This window comes from Strongylocentrotus purpuratus, unplaced genomic scaffold (assembly GCF_000002235.5).
Source record: "Strongylocentrotus purpuratus isolate Spur 01 unplaced genomic scaffold, Spur_5.0 spur5_scaffold_11, whole genome shotgun sequence".
Taxonomy (NCBI): domain Eukaryota; kingdom Metazoa; phylum Echinodermata; class Echinoidea; order Camarodonta; family Strongylocentrotidae; genus Strongylocentrotus; species Strongylocentrotus purpuratus.
This window is the reverse complement of record NW_022145596.1, coordinates 27604292-27619200: the sequence shown is the minus strand read 5'-3', so window position 1 is coordinate 27619200 and position 14909 is coordinate 27604292. Positions and strand designations below refer to the sequence as shown.

The 14909-nt window shown below is 38.1% G+C and overlaps 2 protein-coding genes across 2 annotated transcripts in view; one reads left to right on the top strand and one right to left on the bottom strand.

Annotated features, from left to right (window-relative positions):
* The window catches only part of LOC584996, a 30116-nt gene extending 16262 nt beyond the window's left edge, over positions 1-13854 (top strand). Inside the window, exons 10-12 of the mRNA XM_030981069.1 lie at positions 3469-3596; positions 5036-5087; positions 11560-13854. Of these exons, the coding sequence (XP_030836929.1) occupies positions 3469-3596; positions 5036-5087; positions 11560-11619 (240 nt within the window). The 3' untranslated portion in view covers positions 11620-13854. The remainder of the gene's footprint in view (positions 1-3468; positions 3597-5035; positions 5088-11559) is intronic.
* Positions 7177-11234, bottom strand: LOC115922319. The gene is made up of 3 exons (XM_030981068.1): positions 10646-11234; positions 10094-10197; positions 7177-9248 (listed from the first exon to the last, which is right to left on the bottom strand). Exons 1-3 carry the CDS (start codon positions 11008-11010, stop codon positions 8707-8709), a joined length of 1011 nt encoding a protein of 336 aa, XP_030836928.1. The 5' UTR covers positions 11011-11234; the 3' UTR covers positions 7177-8706.
* Positions 13855-14909: the final 1055 nt, after the last annotated feature.

Here is a 14909-nt window from a genome sequence, read left to right as displayed (position 1 = left end):
TGCTTTAGTCTTCCAGACAAGCAAACCATTGAGAGAAAAGTCACAATTGTGCATACCCCACCCCAAAACCACGCTAACCTCCAGCCACGTACGCACCACGCACACACACACACTTCCTCTCTTTTTCTCGCATCCATCATGAGTGCATGCAGATAAGTCACTGTGCGCAAAATTGTAGTTTTTGACTCCTTGCTACTCATTGGTGCCTTTTTATGTAGTAAAATTCTGCCCAATTTTGTTTTAAACGATTTAGTTAGGGTTTTTACCCTCAGTCACCTTTTGTTTGAAGATATTTCAGTGTTTAAATTTGCCGAGCATACTTCCTTTTTGTGTTCAGTCCCGTTCACGGCTTTTCGTGTACCGGGGTTTTACGCCGAGTCGGCTGTGTGTGTATATAGCTCGACTTGTTACAGAATTTATTGTGCATACTTTGTGTTTGAATATTTTGTTAACGCTTGTTGATTCCTTTCTTTGTAGTAGGTTTAATTCACTACTCTATAGGATATTTTGTTGACGCTAAGATAATTTGTTGACTCTTTGATTGTAGTGGCCTCAGATTCACAATGAGCAAGGCTTCTGGATCTGGATTGGAGTCCCTCCCCCCAGTTACGGCTGTCTTTACCACCTCACTAGCGAGTGACTTTGGTTAGGCAAAAGGGGGGGGGGGGGTAAAGGGCGTCTCGAGACAGGTTACTCCCCGCACCAGGTATTTTTTGCCTGGTGTGTCTGTGGTTTTTCCCTGTGGTAAGAAACCGGCAGATACTGTTCCGGTATGCCGAGGTCAAGAGATTCAATTTTTAAGCGGCTTTCGGGTTAGCTAGTCTTTTAGAGGCCCCGGGCACTGTTGCGCTACAACAAGCACGAAGGTGAACCGGGTTACACAACCGATTCATTTCAGCAGTATCCCTGCCTTCACGATTGAGGTGCCTGAAATCACCTCAGTGGAACGCAAAGGTCACAAGCTCGCTGAGGCTTCTCATGAAGCATTTAAGCGAGTGGGCCCCGGTCACACTGACCGTAGGGGTTTCGCTGAGGCTTCTCAAGAAGCAGTGAAGCAAGACAGCCCCAGTCACACTGACCGTAGAGCCAAGCATAAGAAGGCCAGCAAGGCCCAGAAGCCCCCTTCGTCCTCCGTTGCGACAGGGGAAGAAGTGGAAGAGCTTGAGGCCCTGGTCACACTGCCTGTAAAGCTAAAGCTAAAGCTCTAGCAAGGCCGTGAAGCTCGCATCTAGGGGTAAGAAGCGAAAGGGCTAGTCCACCCAAGTTTTGGCTTGGACAGGAGCTAAGAAGGGGCAGAACAAATCCTCGCCAATGTCAGCCTTTTCTGCTACCGCTCAGGTGGAGCTTCAGGGATTTTTACAAACGACTACTGTTCCGCCGGGTCCAGCCCGTGTCGGGCTGCGTCCATCCACCCTGAGTGGTTTTCACTTTATATAGGGCTGGCGCCGAGGATACAAAGACTGCTACAAGCCATGCTGCCTTGACCGGAACGGCCGTGCGTAGATGTTTTGCAACAATCTGTGCCATCAGGCTCGGAGGTGACCCTGGTTTCACAACCGACGTTATGTTCGGGATTGACCCTGGTTTCTCAAGAGAGGTGGTTCCATTTGCCACCGTGAAGCACTAAGGCTTTTCCGTGAAGCGGTGAGGCGATACTGCCCCGGTCCCACTGGCCATGAAGCTAGAGCTGAGGAGGCGAAGTGGTAATCTAATGGCCAGGGTTTGGCGTCAAACGCTTTAGTCAGACATTTCTGTATCTGCTCAGGTGGAGCTTCGGGGTTTGATAATTCATTCGCTCTGGCAACTGGGCAACCAGTGGCTCCGTCAAATTCATCACCCCGTTTGGGCAGTGGCTTGGCGCCTATCTCTGCCCGTGCTCCGGCTGGCTTTGAGCCGGACCCGGTCACACCATACTCAGGTCACACCATACTCGGATTCAGATGTATTGTCCGAATTCTCAAGTGTGTCTGCTGTGGCGTCAAAATTGTCACCATGTCTATGGGAGCCAATATTCGGGCTACTGAGGTTGTCAATAAACCTGACAGGCGCCACGGTTTCAGGCGGAGACTTGGCTCCTACACTTGCTCCTACCCTTGCTCCGTGCTTCGGCCGGCATTGAGCCGGCCCTGGTCACACCTGATTCAGATTCAGATTTGATGTTTGATTCTCGGGTGTTGCTTCTCTGGCATCCGTTAGACCTTTTAGGCCCGGTTGCCTGGTGCTGCTGTTGGCTTTCCACCATGTGCCTTCAGCCCTTGTTGGGGTTAAGCCTCCAGCTCCCGCTGCTATTAGTGTTCCTCCAGGGGCAGCTACTATCGGCACCTTACCCCATCTTTTGGGGTTGATGGCTCCAGTTCGTCAGTCTCACTGGGAATCTGTCTCTCAGTTATCCTTGGATATGCCCCAGGCTCTCAATTGAGTTGAGGACTCAGTTACACTTGTCTGGTGTTTCTGGTTCCCGTTTTTGTTTCGGGACCCGTCTTGCCAAGCTCGGCTTCTGAGAAGCTCTGTGCTGTGATAAGCCTTTTCCGGGTCTTTGCCCATTGATGGTAGCTAGACTCCCACCTCCCTCTACCCTTGCTACTCCTCCATGAGAGGAGTCGGTAGATGGATCGGTTTCTCCATTCCCCTCTGGGGTTTTGGTTTTTCCTTGATAGCGATTAGCTGTTTCTTATTACGGAATCTATCTCTAGATGGATCGTTGCGGCGGTTAAAACGGCGGGTCCCGAGGCTCTCTTGGAGGGTGTGTGTCCTCGTGCGCATGATACCAGGGGTGTTAGCACCTCCTGGGCACTTTTCCATGAGGTAGCGCTTCATGACATCATGAATGCTGCTTTCTGGCTTTCACCGAACACCTTCATTTTGTGTTATCTTAAAGATATTCCTGCGAGTGAGGAGTGTTTTGCTACAGCGTCTTTTAGGGCGACATCTTCTTGCCTGCCCCCCCCCCCCCCCCCCCGCTAACCTTTTGTTTGGGACATGCCCCCCGCTTACATCCGTGTTGGTCTAAGCAATAACGGGTAGATACGTTGATTTATTGTGGTAAATTAGTTAAATCAGAACTGATTTTATTATTTACTATATCTACCATTACTACGTATCTACCTATGTCCCTCCCTCCATCCCCTCTCCTTGTGGGCAACGTGTCCAAAGTTGTGCCTTGGGCTGCTCGTTAGAGAGGAAGTGCGTGTGCGTGTGTGGTGCGTACGTGGCTGGAGGTTAGCGGTGGTTTGGAGGTGGGGAATGCACAATCATGAGTTTTCTCTCTATGGTTTGCTTGTCTGGAAGACTAAAGCAATAATAGGTAGATACATAGATTTATATAGTAAATAATAAAATCAGTTCTGATTTAACTAATTAACTACTACTAATATCTCGTTACCAGCCTTTTTAAGTTCATCAAACTGCAAACATGTCAGTTGTCATAATATTTTATTTTAGAGTACATTTTCTGTTTGTCTACTTCAGCAACTAACGGCGGAGACAACCACTCCACATGACACAACCACTCCAGCATCAGCAAGGGATAGAGAATCTGATGCACCTGTGCATGGAAATGGAGAAGCAACCCTTGCAAACGGCCCTTCAAGCTCCATGTGAGGAAACCTTTTATTGTCTTAAATAAGAAGTGATAGGTATACTGTTATGCTGATATGTTATTTCATGTGGTGTGCAATTCTAAGTTATTTTGTCTCATACCCACCACATGTAGGATTTTAGTATGGTAGAGGGTCCTGAAGCTATGCAGCTGACAATATAAGCAATACAACATATAGAGCGCGCCAAACTTATGATGTGACTGAGCAATTAGAATCTTAATGAGGTTTGCCAAAAATAATAAGTAATTTTTCTTTATTTTCTGTGAAATTACCAGTACGGTACTTAGATAGAAATTCAGGTAAAATTCCCATCCCTCAGCTTAATAATCAAGAACTGCATTAATTTAATACATTGTCCCTATTTTCACGAAGTTACGGTAGTGAGGACAATCGTAACGCAAAGTGAATGCAATTTTTTTTCACTACCGTCACTTCGTGAAAACAGTGACGACATGTGTATAGTTTAAAAACCCTCTCATATTTTCCTCCCAAATTGGACATGGGCATAGATCCCGGCCCCCCCACTCAGTGTTATTTAGGGTACGCATATGCGTGTTCCAACCGACCCCCCCTTTTCAGCAAAAGTCTGGTGTGTAAAGTCAATACGGCTCGACCTTTTTCTTTTGTATACGAGCCTTTTTCCGCACCCCCCCCCCTTTTCAGCAAAAGTCCGGTGTGTAAAGTCAATACGGCTCGACCTTTTTCTTTTGTTACGAAAAGGACATTTTGGCAACACGCATGCGGTCATTTTGAAACCTGAGTGGGGGGGCCGGGGCATAGATATCGATTTGTAAATGTGTGTTTTTGACATTTGTTTATTGTAATTTTACGATTTAACAATGTATAATCCGGAAAAGAAGAAAGTTGTGTCTACTACTGAATTAAATTACTTTATAGCTTCTAATACAAAAGTGTGTAGGTTTTGGTTCTCCCATCATCTATCTGATTCTTGTAATAGTGTGAAAGCTGTGTTAGAGTTAGTATAGTTGAGGATCTCACCAGTTAGTATCAAGTAACATGATAGTTTTATGTCAAGTTATGTTCCTAATACCATCATTTTTCATAATGTATGGGACATCAAGGGACCAAATTCATTAGACTTGCCCATATATGCCTTGCACTTTTTGCCCAATTCAAAGAAAACTTGTCCATGTTCAATTGCTATTATAATGACTTGTGTGGAAACAAATTAATGTGGGCATTGCTTAGAGCTACAGTGGTGACTCAAATTTTGGTTAGTAACATTAAAAAACAGGACATTCAAATAAAGGGTCATCTTTTGATCGGACATTATACGCCTGATATCTCCAGCATAAAATATGGAAGAAATGCTGATTTGAATTTAAATATCATAATTTGTCAAGTTGCCTAAATAGATATTGATATGTAAATATTCTCTCAGTAAACAGTAAAATTGACTTATTCTCTCATTTCAGCAATGCCAATAATATTTCAACATCTGGAGAACAACCAAGCAGTAATTCTCCAGTGAGTTGAGCCTAATTTATTAATGATTTCATTTTTGTCATATGTTAGTGTCATCCTGTTAAGTGTAAATATCTTGCAAAATACATTCCTAAGAATTGAACGTTCAGCTCTGCACAAAAGTGAATACATATGATATTTTTAGAAATTGATTATCCAAACAGCAGCAAACAAATGAAGATTATCTGACATCCTGTCAGCCATTTGAAATATTGATGAATCGGCAGGTATTTTTTAAAACTTTGCTTGCTTGTAATTTTGTTTTTCATTTTCAATTCTTAAAGTCTGTCAGACCTTACAAGTTACTTACTTTGAAGGTTAAGTATAGTAATTACAAATGTATTTGATACTGGTAAAGTGCACTTATTTGCCTGACTTTGTATTGAATAGTAGATAATGTGAATCCCAGATTCCCTGGTCTAGATCTAGTGTTCTCTTCCAATACATTAAAGAAAAGGTTGAGATGTGGTGAAGATGAATAATAATTTACAGACTTTTTATTCTGTATATGTCAGTTTGGAAGAATGCTGTTGTAGAAATGTCTTCTGAAAAAATTGATCTCTTCAAAATCTATACTGTGTGAGTCAAAAAAAAGTTTACACTTAAAAAAATTGCTAGTTATTTTAGAAGTCATCTATGAACAGTAAATTATTATACATCTTATGAAAGAGTGTTTTATCCCAAATCATTTGGTATCATTTTTGTGGGGTAAGTGTTCATTCTTGAATGAACAGGAGGCATTGTTTGCGAGAGTGCAAAAATTGAATTGCGCCAAAGTTGCTTATGTGAGAGAATGAATTGCATGTATCAAATGAGATGCATTGCATATTGCAGGAGCAAAGTCACACACACACGCACAAATGTTCGTTGATATATGATATTTGATATTTGTGGCATGATTAATTTGTGAGGGATGTTATTTGGATCTCCAAAGAGAGGATTAATACCCTAATCCCAATTGTTTTATTCAAACATCACATAAGCAACTTTGGCACAACTTGATTCTTGATTGCTTCCTGACTTAATTTCTTATTGTTATCTCATGACCGGGGGGGGGGTTCACAAAGATACTAATAGACCGCGGGCCATAGATCAAATATGTGGCTTATTTTTCATTTTCGTGCCTCAACTCTTGTATATACCTAAATTTTTGTTACTCAATAGAACAAAAATCATTGAATAACAATTGATAACTCGTCAGTGCAATAAGTTGCACATTAATTAATTATGCTAATTTAAAAAAGTTACAGCGCCCTCTTGTGTTCAAATCTTGAGATCTGTGTTGTGCTAATGGGTTCCACAGGATTTTATTGGACTTGGAGGTTTTGTTTCACCCAGGGAATAACACCCAAGTCTGTCTTGGAATGGTTGGTGTTATATTTTTCTTTATTTAAAGGTTAAGTCCATCCTAACAAATATTTTAGTTTAAATAAAGTCAGAAAAATGAAAGGAAGACGACAGTGAAAGTTTTCAGCAAGTTTTGAAAGTAAGCAAGTTATCAATTTTTGAAGGTGTGATTAATGAAACACAACTCGACAACTCCACAATGTAACTTTTTTCTGCTTCTATTCAGGATGGACTTCCCCCTTTGATTAAACAACAAACAAAAACAATCTTGAAAATAAATAGAGATAAATAAAGAGAGAGATTAATAGAGAGGGGAGAGAAGTGGAAAAGAGGGGGGGGGGGGTCAGGAGATAATGGGGACTTTGGTAGACTGTGGTACTTTTATTTATGTATTTATTCATTTTTGTTTTTATTTGTTTGGGGGGATATCAATGTGTGCACATGAGGATGCACATCTTTTAATGAGTATAATCATGGTTTCAATGCATTTTGACTACCAGTATTCATCACTTACTACACAACTTGAACCATCCTTCGGTATCCCATCACAAATATAGCACCCCCCACACTTATACTGAAAACTTCACCCTCTCTCTCTCTCTGGCTGTATGTCTGCCCCCCCCTCTCTCTCTCTCTCTCTCTCTATATATATATATACAGTGCATACACACACACACAAACAATCCAATAAATTAATTTACATTAAAACACAATTTGAACAGGTGTCAAGATAGATAAGCCAAAATTTCCATATTCAATCAATATTTTTAATCATCTTTTAACTACATGTATCTCAAATACATTGCAAAATCACAGGAAGTTTTGACAATGGGGTGGGGGGGGGCAGTAGACGTAATGCATAGTATGAAGTAGATTCATTGTAAGAAAAATAAATTGTATTCATGATGAGGTACACTTTTCTGGCTCTTAAAGGAAATTTCCAGGCAGTTTTGTTTTTGTTTTTTTCATAACAATGATCAAACTCATTCCTTAATACCAAATCTATTAAACTGCCCCAACAGATTTTGAACAAGTATAAGTCTACTGTACTAGCAATAAAGAGAATTAATTCATACAATGACTTTCAAATGTTCAATATCATTGTGTACTGTTAGAGGGAGAAAATCCATCATTGATTCATACAAGGCATGGAAACCAGACATAAATCAACTTCCTTGCTACTTGCCTTTGATGATTTGATGATTTAATTATATTTTTAACAATATTTTCCCTCCATTACGTTGATGACAAAAACAAGAATTGCCAGATACCCACATTTGTACAGCATAAAACATAAACTTAAACGTGAATACATTTCAATTACTAATCATGGTATTTACAAAATTGTGAACTACTTAATCTCAATCCTCCGATAGTGCACAATTAGAATATTTTTTCACAATGGAACAAAATACTTACATGTCCAGTTCAAATCTATACCTACAATGGTACAATGTATTTATTTAGCAGTGAATAGAGGCAAAAAACACATTTATCTCCCGACATCTACAAGTATTTTCTTCCCTTACATTAACATATTGAGAAACAACTTTCAGTGTCAAGTCATGATGAAAAAAAAATACATGAAGAACAAATACTTTCCAGAATGACAAAGGGAATGACCATTACTCAACATGTATCAGGAATTTTCAAAATAAAATATTGGTTCCTGTTTATAGAGCACTTGTTATGCTTTATGACACTTCTCTTTACCTGCATGTAGTAATACCTAGCAACAAAATATGTACTGCTCTGGTTAGATGGGTACCCATTTACATGTACATGTACACCTGAGTGAAACATGGTAACAATGGATTCATGTTATGTTTGTCTAAATGACTATGTACCATAAACAATTGAATGTGCAGTGCAGTCAATAAACCACTACTAGACTTGGGCATCAAAAACATTTTGCTGGAAGTATATACATTTACCTCACAAATACTGTAAATGACTATATATTCAAAGTGGTTATAAATTTTTAAGCCTCATCAATCTCTAAAGTTTTCATATAAATCACATGAACAGTAAAATACAACATCATACAAGTGTGACCTTAGTTGTCCCAAACAACTGTGTTTGAACAGAAATTGGTATATTCATATCTTTACCCTGTTTTTGCATGGAAGGATAACTATCATATAGGTATTGGCGTATTGATGTTACAATGCTACAAACTCTTGTCATCACAATATACATGTGCATGTATATTTTACTGCAATGGAGAAGTGAGACAACAGGTTTTCTTCAAATTAGCAAATCAGGAATAATAAACCTACAGATTTCTGACAATAGGAAAATTTGAATTTCTTAGCTTAGTCAGCCTAAGGATCTCCTTATTTTTCATTATCCTTTCCTCAATTACCTTTTTGCAGAAACTAGAGTATGACTTATCATATATTACTGTTTGCTGAGTATCCTGTTTATAAGTATTACATCTCTTCACAACTTTTGTATACCTGTAATAGCACGATTTATGGTACCTTACTTCTATTGCAACAAGATCTTTCCCACGTATGTGTAAAAGCAATTGTTCATCTTGCTTTAATAAAGCGGCCTCTAACAGATGCCCCCCATCTTTTCTTTCACAAAGAATTAATTTTTCTACCTTCCGTTTACCAGAAGACTGTTCGCGGATATACTTAGCTCCTTTGCAGATAATGCAATGGACTGGCAATACATGCGGCTTATCAAAGTCATGGCTGGTAGAGGGTTGATTTTCATGGGATACTCTCGACCGCAGCAGTCTCTTGGGTGCAGGGGCATCCTCACTTGCTGACACTTCCTCTGGATCTTCTGTAGATGTCTTCTCAGCATCTGTGGGTTTAACAAGAAAAAGAGAAGGAAGAAAGGAACAGACAGGGGAAAAAATACTGATTAAAACCAATTTTATCAAAATCATTCTGATTTTCTGAATATATAACTCAATGTGGTGTTGGTGTTGAAAGTGTGGATCAAGCTGCTGAACCAAGCTCCAACACTGACTGTACTTGAGAAATAGCTCAATACTGAGTGATGTCACGCCTTTTATGTGATCCACTCACGATTTCAAGCGAAAAGGCTATACAACGAAAGTGAAATCAGTGAGAAATGGCATTCAAATTTCATCAAACAGGATGTAAAATCTAAAATCGTATTTTCAAATCAAAAGAGAAAATGTTATTAATCTTTAGAAAATAGACACATATATAGCTCTGATGATTTGTAAAACATTTTGACTGTAAATTGGATTTCGCTTAACTTTGCTGTGACGTTATCATTTGGTTCATGATCTTAAGATCACCAACACCAACACCGAACTTCAAATCACAAATTTCCCAATCTCTAGGCGATTTGTGTTGGGGAATAGGGAAATAACAAATAAATCGTCAAAGCGAACCATGATACTCGGTTCAGCAGACAACATTCAACAACATATTTTCCGAGGTCAATTCCAACACCAGCCGCATTTCAAGTTCAGTGTTGTGGCTTTTGACACTGAACTTGAAATCGCCAGTAGATCTAAATGTGTAGATGCAGAACAATTATTGCACAATTGCACCTACCGGTGTCTTCTTTTGCACTGCCTCACACACGCACAGATCAAACACTCTCCTTCTCTTCTTTGTCTTTGTACTGTACTGTTTAAATTATTTTAGCAGCATTTAATCATTGTTTATTACCTCTCTTCTTCTGAAGTCTTGTCAATGCTCTACTGATTGTCGTTACGTTGCAAAAGTGTCGGTAACATTCAGCATGATATCCTCGAAGCCGAGTATGGTGCTCCCTAGTAAAAGAAAATGTGAGAGATGTAGACTAATAAATAATTTCTATTAAAGTTCAATCTGCTAAAATACAAGAACTGCTGGACCTAGTTTAAGTAGTTAGGCCTATGTAAATGGCTTAATTTCTTGACACAAGCAAGAGTCAAGAATTAGACTATTTTATAATTTATCTGTAGACGAAAAAAAGTAGAGGGTCTAGACAGTAGTAGTAGGGACAGGGTCTAGTAGTAGTAGATCTAGACCTAGAAAATCTATCCTGTAATCCAGGACCATATAGACATAGTAGATGAGAGGTCTAGATCTAGTCTGTTCTCTACTACTCTAGACCAAATTTGTAATTTCTGCTCTTTTTTCAAGTGCAATTTTTATTTCGGGGAAAATGTGAACACTTTTCATTTCATGCAGGCCTAGATATCTAGATCTATACCAATATATTAGGTGATAACTTACCTGCTTGTTGTCGATGACTGAAGACCGACTTGTCCCACACCTTCACTTTCGTGTACGTGTTCTTGCAACTTCTCTGCAACTTCACTTTCTAAACTCTCTTCCACGATTACCCACTTAGCTGCACACTCCTTACACTTTTGATAGCTTTTATCACTAAATGGTATAATCTTGCTCTGAGTATCGATGACATGTATGGAACAGAAAGCGGATTCACCAGCCTCAGAATTGTCCGTCTCACTGGCATCAAACGACTCAGAAGTCGCCATAGTACACAGTGAAAGTCGCAGTGCACAGTAAAAGTCGCATAGGCGTGCGCATAAAACAAAGAATATGATTGGCCAAAAGCCAGTCACTCCACACATCATGCTATCAGCAACGTATTGTGATTGGTCATTCTTACCGTAGAAAGTGAAAAATTGTCTCAAATTTGTTTTTTGTTTTTTGATATTTTCAGAAAATGTGCAAGTTTTGTTACTGACGAGTTTCAGATGTGACTGTAATAAATATTTTTAAACATGTTGACCAAAATACAGCTAGATACAAATTTGAGGCACGAGATGAAAAGAAAATGCACCTCGGCCCGCGGTCTATAAGTTGAACTTATCTCTAAGTTGGACTTAAAAACCATTGAGAGCCATTTGTAGCCTTTAAATTAAATATATTCAAATGCACAACAATGGAAGTATTTTAGACTTTTCATAAATTCCACATCAAGAACATGAAATCTCCTTGATAATAGACAATATGAATGATTTGAATCCACATTCTATGCCTTTTAAAATAACTTTTACAAAATATTTTAAATGTTGTTAAATGCTTTCCATAATTGTTAGGTCCAAAATATCGTCATCAAACTGCAAACATTGTCAGTTGTCATAATATTTTAGAGTACATTGTCTGTTTATCTACTTCAGTTTGAAGGACTCGAGGGGAAAAATGTGTTTGTACCTAAGTCTGACGAGTCCATTGCGTAAACTCTCCAAAGGATGCTCACACTCCAAGCTGCAAATGATGCATTAGCAAGCAATGGAGAAACTGATGCACTGGTGCATCAAAATGGAGCAGTAACCCATCCTAACAGCCCTTCAAACTCCATGTGAGGAAACCTTGTTTTGTCCTAAATAAGAAAAGATAGGTATACTGTTATGCTGATATGTTATTATATGTTATATTATATTATGCTGATATATGTGGTGTGTGCAAGTCCAGGTTATTTTGTCCCAAACCCAGCACATTGAGGATTTTAGTATGGTAGAGGGTCCTAAAGCAATGCAGCACGTAGAGCGCGCCAAACTTCTGATGTGACTGAGCAATGAGAATCTTAATGAGGTTTGTCAAAAATTATAAGTTATTTTTCTTTATTTTTGTGAAATTATCAGTACTTGGATAGAAATATGGGTGAAATTCCAATCCGTCAGCTTAATAATCAAGAACTGCATTCCTCCCAAATCGGACATGGGCATGGATATCAAATTAAAAATGAAAGAGAGAGAGAGAAAGTGAAAGTGATAGTTATTTACCTGACAGCTAAGAAAGTAATAAATGCATGTTAGTACCGGTAAGCAAACAAAAATGTGTGTTATTTACATGTGTTTATCGTTACTTTACGATTTAACTATGTATAATCAAGATAAGAAGAAATTTGTGTCGACCACTGAATTAAATTACTTTACAGCTCGTAATAACAAAGTGTGTAGCTTTTGGTTCCCTTTTTGGTTTCATAATATATCTGATTCTTGTAATAGTGTGAAAGCTGTGTTAGAGTTTGGATCTCACCAGTCAGTATCAAGTAACATGACAGTTTTATGTCAAGTTATGTTCCTAATACCATAATACTTCATAATGTATGGGACATCAAGGGACCAAATTCATTGTACTTGCCCATACATGTATATGCCTTGCTTTTTTATAGTAAGATTTGATAACTTCTAAAGTGGAATAGTACAGGTACTCTAAAAACAGTACTTAATTATACATGTGTAGACATGTATGTGTGTTTTTTTTCTCATGGATATGTAGATTGTGGTGTGAAGGAGTAAATGGGATATTCCTAAACATAGCATTCAATGTTATTTGATTGACCTTTACGTCAATAAAAGCAGAAGAATGGGAGAAACAGATCAGTTAATATTTCAGTAAAATTTGAGAAAAGTTTTAAGACAGTCATTAATTTTTACAAACTGTAATAGATCAAAGTGAAATAGGGAAAGTCTGTGATGTTACTTTCTTTCTCTCTCATCTCCATTTCACTGAAAATGTTCCCTTTTCTTGGATGCCGATGAAGGAATATACTATTTCATCAGGAGTTTTGTATAAATGTGTGTATAATGTTAATGTATAGTTAGGTGCATGTGGAATTGAATATTTTTTTTAAGAGGGAATATGATTTAGTGATTACCTGTATAAGTTGTCGTAGACCAACTAGATGCACAGAGAGAACATACGTAGTATCACCAGATTCGTGCACCTTGCACAATGCGGGACAATTTAGGTGGACGTCTATGCATTCCTATAGAATTCATTCTTTCCTTTTTTGTATACGTTTATAACCCATGTTGAATGTTAATGTTGTCTTTTGGAATATGAGTTCTCTGTTAGTCTACACAATTCATCTAGTCAGGAGAGCTATGACAAGCAAGAAGTGCCTTTGTCATACTTCAGAGAATGAACATATATCTAAATAACAGTTACTCTGGTATTAACTACATCTATCTCTTTATAGGTGTCTTGTAGTATAAAAAAGTGATGATAAATAAAGATATAAGTACAATAAACCAGTTTGAGATACATTTGCTATCTGCGCATGAGCAGATAAGGTCATTTGTCACTTGGTATGAATGTGGGATATATGTTTGTGAAAGTTATGTAATCATTATTCATCTATGCACCAGTGGTTCATTCCATGATATTCAAGAGAAAGTATTCGTCTCATGAGGGAAAAGAATAGCTTTTCATGAAAACCCTCCATCACTCTGGCAGGCATCATTCTAAAATGCCCAAAGCGGGAATTCTCCATGTTAAAAATATCTGTGGATATCTGTTATTTGCACATGTGTTAAACTCAGAGGTGGTCTTTGTATCAGCATATTTTTTGATGCACTTTTCGTTAGGGTTTACCTCTATGCCAAATTTGATCTGCCTTTGATTCTGATTCATGAGGCTACTTGTACATGTATGTTTGTCAAGATAAAGTAATGTAAGTTCTACTATTTTGCTTTCAGTTGTTGCTTTCAGTTGAAAATTCTTTCAAGTTTGTGAATAGTATCTAGCATATCAAATGGTTCTGAACAATTTAAAGTATACACAGTACTGCAGGCATTTTATATCATTGTTAACTTTTTATGTGCACCCATTTTAAGTGCCTTGCAAGATAGGGAATATGCTTTTTTTATTCATAGATATATGTACTGTATATTAAAGGTCTTATGTCCCATTTGCAGGCCCAAAAAATGAAAAGTTTAAATTCCAACTGCATTTAAAAGATAATACTAATTTAGAACTTCCCTAAAAAAAATGGGGGCTTGAAAATATCTTCAAGTGGGAGAATAACGACTATTAGTTGTCGAATCGACTTAGGAGCTATAGAGCCAGTAAGTAATAGTCTGATTTTCAGACCATTGCACCAAATGGTCGTACGTTTTATGCTGCGCAAAGGTTCAATCAGTTTAATTTTTTGCCATTACAAGAAGTTGATTATTGATGTAGACAAATGCTCATGTGCCCTTTTTACAGCTCATTTTATGTATGTTATTACCAAAGAAGAAAAAAAGCCAGTCAGTCACTCGATAGTGTCTGACAGTGAAGTCCAGCAAGTAAACGGGTTTCCTTCCATAACTTGAATATTAGGACACTGCTAACGTTTAAATTTCACAGATAGGACATACATGATATATTTATAATTCCTGCAAAGTTCTACAGGATTTAATGTTGGCTGCAAAAGGGACATAGTATATTTAAGGAAGATTTTATTTCTGTCTGATATTTTGTTGTTGTTAAAAAATCATGTATTGGCAACAATTTTTTTTTTAATGTTCATCTGCAAACTATGTCTAGGTTTTGATACACCTGTAGTTTTAATGTTTTTGTTTTTCAGTACACATAACTCTCAAGATATGTGATGAGTAATGTGAAATTGATCAATGGCTGACTATCATGCCGGTACTTTCGACCTTGCAATAATGTGTCACTGAAATAATTATTGAAATGTCTTGCATTGCCAGTAGAACTTGTTGCAGACATAAAAATGTTATGTGTGCTCAGTACA